The following is a 6,000-nucleotide window of genomic DNA, read 5'->3' on the forward strand; positions in this document are numbered from 1 at the left end:
GACAATCACGGTGTACAGGGGGACCTATCAGGCTTCAAAGTCCATACGGGCAGGACGTTTTAAGACTATTTTTTAAAATCTATTTGTCAATAAATAAAGTCTTCTTCACTTATGATGCTTAAAGTATTAAGTTGGTTGGTTTGTTGTTTAACACCTTAGCAATATTCCAGCTATCTGACGGCGGTCTGGATCAGACAATCCAGTGATTGACATCATGAGCATCGATCCACACAAATGGTTTCTTGAGTGCCCAAAGGATGCACAGCGAACTGCATCTTAGATGACTGGGCCATCATCCGTCCTCCCAATAAGAGAGTGGGTTTGTTCCATTTCAACAATTATACCTATCGACAATTTATGTGACGCAGGGTTCCTAGGAACGTTAATCCCTCAATCAAAGACAAAAGACTAAGGATCACGATCATGCAAATCTGGGATTCAAACTCCATTGTCAATCAATCCTGGCACAACTAAAGGACACAACTCTAATAGGGGTGCCTTAGACGACTTTCATCAGTGAAAAGTAACCAAACAAAACACTGAGCTACATCAGCACCACCAAATAACTATTCTCACAGGAAGGTCAAGTCCGTAGTTACATTTAAACCAGGAAATTAATCCAGTGAAGTTGTTCTATAGCACATTTCCTCTAAGGCATGACGCATGGACAAAAGAGGTCAAGTTGCATAAGTAGAAACCGTGGAATCAATCAGTGAGTAAGTAGAACAGATTACCAGTTCGGTGTGAAACCCATGAGTTTGGACATGGTCTGACATAACATCTGACTATTTGGACCAATCTACAGTGGTGAACAGTAGAGCATGGCTATACCAGGATCTTGTTGTAATGCATTAACAAACTACTTCTATATTCAGTCAAAATGTCCAAAGGAAAAAGCAGGTATCAAAGGAAAATGTCTGAAAATACCATTATCGAACAAATGATTTTTGCCCCTATCTTTTGCTTCCTGGGAAGGTTTATTCACTACTTAGTACTTTGAGGAGAAAAAAGAGAGAAAGTGTGAGGCCAGTGACTTTTTTGACCATAACAAGTGCTGAAGTAAGTATTGGGGGGGGGGGGGAGGGGGGAAGGAGGAGGAGAGAGAGAGAGAGCGAGAGAGAGAGAGAGAGAGAGGGAGGGGGGGTCCGTATGATCTACTTTTCCTGGCAACAACTGATTTAATTTGAAGGTTATTTGTTAGGATGATCCAGTCATCATGATCGCACAACCAATTCCCAATACTTACAGTACAAAAGTATGACACTGGACAACAGTGAGTGAGTGAGTGAGTGAGTGAGTGAGTATGGCTTACGCCGCTTTTAGCAATATTTCAACAATATCACGGTGGGGGACACCAGAAATGGGCTTCGCACATTGTAACCATGTCGGGAATTGAACCCGGGTCTTCATCATGACGAGCGTACGCTTTAACCTCTAGGCTACCGCCCCCAACAGACAACACAGCCAGTAACATTCAGTAACTAGAAGGCCATCATTTTTTTCAACTGGCACCGAGCCAAACAAACCAGCAGTCAACCTCCGGGACTGTTTCAATGATGGAAAACCTTTCCTACGTTTTACATTTCCTGCAATGTGATGAAGATAATACTGCTATTAATCAAAGTGAAAAAAAAGCAGCTGATATGTTATGGAATTCGGCTTAAGGCACACATGAAACATCTCTATCTGGTGTGTGTGTGTGTGTGTGTGTGTGTGTGTGTGGTGTGTGTGTGTGTGTGAGTGAGTGAGTGAGTGAGTGAGTGAGTGAGTGAGTGAGTGAGTGAGTGAGTGAGTGAGTGAGTGAGTGAGTGAGTGAGAGAGGAGAGGGAAGAAGAAGAAGTGTGAGTGAGTGAGTATGGTTTTACGCCGCTTTTAGCAATATTCAAGCAATATCATGGCGGGGGACACCAGAAATGGGCTTCACACATTGTACCCATGTCGGGAATCGAACCCGGGTCTTCGGCATGATGAGCGAACGCTTTAATCACTAGGCTACCTGACCGCCCCCAAGAAGAAGAAGAAGAAGAAGAAGAAGAAGAAGAAGAGCAGGTATCCATTCCACCACAGTTTCACTGCACACAGACTTAATTGTGACAACAAATTTAAATATTCTCCATATTCAAGGTCAATAAACATGTGACTGTTAACAGGAAATTTATTCACCTCAAACACAAGGAAAACTTGTACCGTACTTGATCCATATTATCAAAAATAGTTTCGTTGTTCTAATCTGTTGGTGTAACCAAATTTGTTTAGGAAAACAATCATGTTGTGCTTACCTGGTTAAGAAGCTTCATGTCTTTAAGAACAAGGCACCAAGGTGGCAGAGGGAGCTCTTATCAAACTAAAATCTCACAAAATCCTCTGTGCCTGTTCTGAAATTCTTACAAAATAACAAACTTCAGCAAGAACTGAGGTTATCTTCGTTGTTTTACACTGAACCTTAACAACCTAATTACTCAGGACAAACTGTAATTAATTGGGAGGAAGTAATAGATCCAGTGCAGAACCTTAGAAGACTTGGGTAGAAACTTCACAACACCTACTGATAGTTTCTTACACATGTTAGATTCATGTTGATAAGAACATAATTACTTACATGAGATAAAACATGTTTCAAAAACATCTGAATAGACTTGTGATAAATCTATCTAATGCTAACTCCAAAATTGTATACAACACTATAGAAACCATCTACTTCCTTATTGGGATTGTCTGTATATTGAAAGTGTAACAAACCTTTAACCCTACAATCATAATCCACCAATCCGCTCACCACAAGAGACTCTTACGGTTCCAAAACAAGCCCCTGCTATGCCCCAGTCTGCTACAGCTACATCGAATCATCCCCTCCACAAGTGCACACCATGGACGCTGCTTGCTCACTAATGATTACAGCAAGGAAATACTTCCTCTTCAGACTTGTTTTAATATAGAAATGAACTTAATATTTCCTTATAGCTGGCTGTAGACTTGCTAATGTTCTACAGCTGATACACTGCAGATAATTTGATTACACACAAGGGCTTGAGTCAGACAGGTGCTTCGAGAAACCTAAGACCGATCTTGGAACTGGAATCTCAAGGTGATCTGTATCTATGTCATCTCACACTCTGCCCATGTAGACAACACAGAAGCATGGTCTTGCGGAACGCTCTTACAAGTCATCCTTGATCATGGAGAAGACTGTAGGCATTCTACAGGTACTGCTATATGAATATTGAGTTGCAAACAATGATCAACAAATCACTAAGCCTATAGTTGTGGTTCCTGTCTGTATTCCAACAATATCCCCACAGAGTTGCATGCGATGCACAAATGTAGAGAATGGACGCACACAAAAAATATACTGCGTCCCAAAGGAGGCACAATAACATTCATTGTACCTAGAGCTATGATGGGTCTGTTATTTCATCTATCAATAATGAGTGAGTGAGTGAGTGAGTGAGTATGGTTTTACGCCGCTTTTAGCAATATTCCAGCAATATCATGACGGGGGACACCAGAAATGGGCTTCACACAATGTACCCATGTCGGGAATCGAACCCAGATCTTCGGCATGATGGGCGAATGCTTTAACCACTAGGCTACCCGACCGCCCTCTCTTCAATAATGACCACTGTCCACTTGGATCATTGATTCATTCCAGGCTCTAAAGTAATAATCAAGATGTACAGAATACTACACCATTACATTACTTTACAGGACGCCCATACAGCCTGCACAGACCCTTAGGAGTAATTATTGGTGAACCCCCGGATCCCCAGTTATATAAGTCAAGGTAAAACCCTGTTAATTAAATATGGGTATTTTTTTAACTATGGATTTTAAGATGTAATAATGTCATTTCACCAAATAAGTACATTTTCTAAAGACCACAATGACTGTGAAAATAAATATCTGATACACAATTAGACTGTGAGTTGTACTATTTCATCACAAACAGAATGAATAGCCTATTGTCAACATGAAAGTGGAGTTTCCTATGGTTGTATGGCTGGCATATAATGACAGACTGTATGGCTGTTGTATTGATTACTTCACCATTTATTCATAGAACAACAGTTGCCATTTGCAGCTCCTCTCAGAATGGAAACTGATTGTGTAATGCAACATGAATCGAAGAACGACAAGCACCTCTACAAACGCTTCAGTTCATAACATCACAAAACATTAACGCTGATGCTTTAGATTCAGTGAGTGATGAAACAGGTCCGTTACAACAATTCCTGTCGGTTGTGAAGTGTTTACATTTCTTAGAGATCACATGGCAAGTCAACAGGTTCCCCAAAAGCGTTTTTTTTACATACTACACTACCCAGGTAACTCATAATCAGTGATGAGAATGGATATTTTCCTTTTCAGCTGAAACTTCTTTGCAATGGAGTGTGGTCCATAATTTGGGGTGTTTATGGGGGAAGCCATCAGATTATAACAAATTTGTGGTCCCGGAAATTTGCAGAAGATTCCCATCCTTGCATAATATACCAACATAACACCGTACTCAGTGAGTGAGTGAGTGAGTGAGTGTCAGCATATTTGTGTATGTTTGTGTAACGGTTTGTTGCTTTGTTTCTTTGCTCCTACCAGACTCTGGACTAGGTCTGTTTAAGTCTATTTGTTTTTTAATGCAGCACTCAACAATATTCCAACTATATGACGGGGTCTGTAAATAGTTGAGTCTGGACCAGACACTCCAATGATTGACATCATGAGCATCGATCCACGCAATTGGGATACGATGACATGCATCAACCGAGCCTGACCACCCGATTCTGTTAGTCGCCTCTTACGACAAGCATAGTCGCCCTTCACAGCAAGCATGGGTTGCTGAAGACCTATTTTAACCCATATCTTCCCGGGTATATCTGTGAATGTAAGAAACCAGTTTGTCATACTACAGTCTGCTTAAAAGTGATTAATACACACTGTGACAAGCCAACTGGCTTTACATGTACATGGTCATGATGGTATTCAACTCAGTCCAAAATAGGACTGCATGGCATACTGCAACAAACATTTCAATCATACGTATTGAAATATTTTTCTGTGTTCCGGTATATAATGTATATTGGATATAAAAATATCTAACAAGTTTTGATATAATTTGTATCGTTCAACCTAAAATCTACACAGTAATTCAATCACAAATGCTGTGTCCCTTCGAAACTGATTGACAAAATGGCAGAAAGAAGGAAGTGATTTTTCGTTAAAATTGTCATCTCCCCTGTATCCATGACTACAAAATGGCGGCGACTGACCATCCTGACTTTGACATTGTTCTAGTATGTAGAAAATAGATCTGTATGTTCAGTCAATGTCAATCAGCATGATCAGTGTCAAACTCTTTAGCTCCTAATATATTGCAATACACAGCCCTATTCTGAAATAGCTTCCGTGGTGACGACAAAGCAAAACTCAACCCTGTGTACTTGAAGCTAATAATGGATGATCTAAATATGCACACCAGCCTGTTCCGGGCAGTAAAACAAAAGCTGTGTCCCCTGATCCTTGTACAACACAGCCCAAACACTCCACCTCTCAGTGCACCCATGTGACAGCCATAACAGCCATGACACCCATGTGACTCAGGCTGCCACACGTGCCCACCAAATGTTACTAGCACTGCTGAAAGTGTACAGTCCACTTGTGGCTTCTGGGGGAAATCAATGCGTCTCTAATTTTCATATTGACGGGTTATACTGACTCCCCGTCACTGAATACAGTAGGAATTGCGTTTTGATGGTGATGAAATAGGTGTGGGCTAATGCCATTATCGGACAGTTCGTAAGAATTGGTTTAGGGCAAATATTTCCATAACCAGTAAATTCAAATACAAACATCAATTTGATCATTAGTGAACAAATATCAGGGTGTGAATTATTTGTCATTTGTAACGTATTTCACATCACTGTAATGATATTTATTTCACCCCAACTGCCTGATGGAATCAATGATTTACCAGCACAAGAAGTCCAAGTACTACCTCCATATCAATAT

General features: G+C 40.6%; 1 protein-coding gene across 1 annotated transcript in view; it reads right to left on the reverse strand.

Annotated features, from left to right (window-relative positions):
- LOC139459807 (cdc42-interacting protein 4 homolog) overlaps positions 1 to 5,581 on the reverse strand; it is a 55,181-nt gene extending 49,600 nt beyond the window's left edge. The window contains exon 1 of the mRNA XM_071241493.1: positions 5,468 to 5,581. Coding sequence (XP_071097594.1) covers positions 5,468 to 5,554 — 87 coding nt within the window. The 5' untranslated portion in view covers positions 5,555 to 5,581. The remainder of the gene's footprint in view (positions 1 to 5,467) is intronic.
- Positions 5,582 to 6,000: the final 419 nt, after the last annotated feature.

The sequence above is a fragment of the Haliotis cracherodii genome, unplaced genomic scaffold (assembly GCF_022045235.1).
Source record: "Haliotis cracherodii isolate W230 unplaced genomic scaffold, xgHalCrac1.p SCAF_13, whole genome shotgun sequence".
Classification (NCBI taxonomy): domain Eukaryota; kingdom Metazoa; phylum Mollusca; class Gastropoda; order Lepetellida; family Haliotidae; genus Haliotis; species Haliotis cracherodii.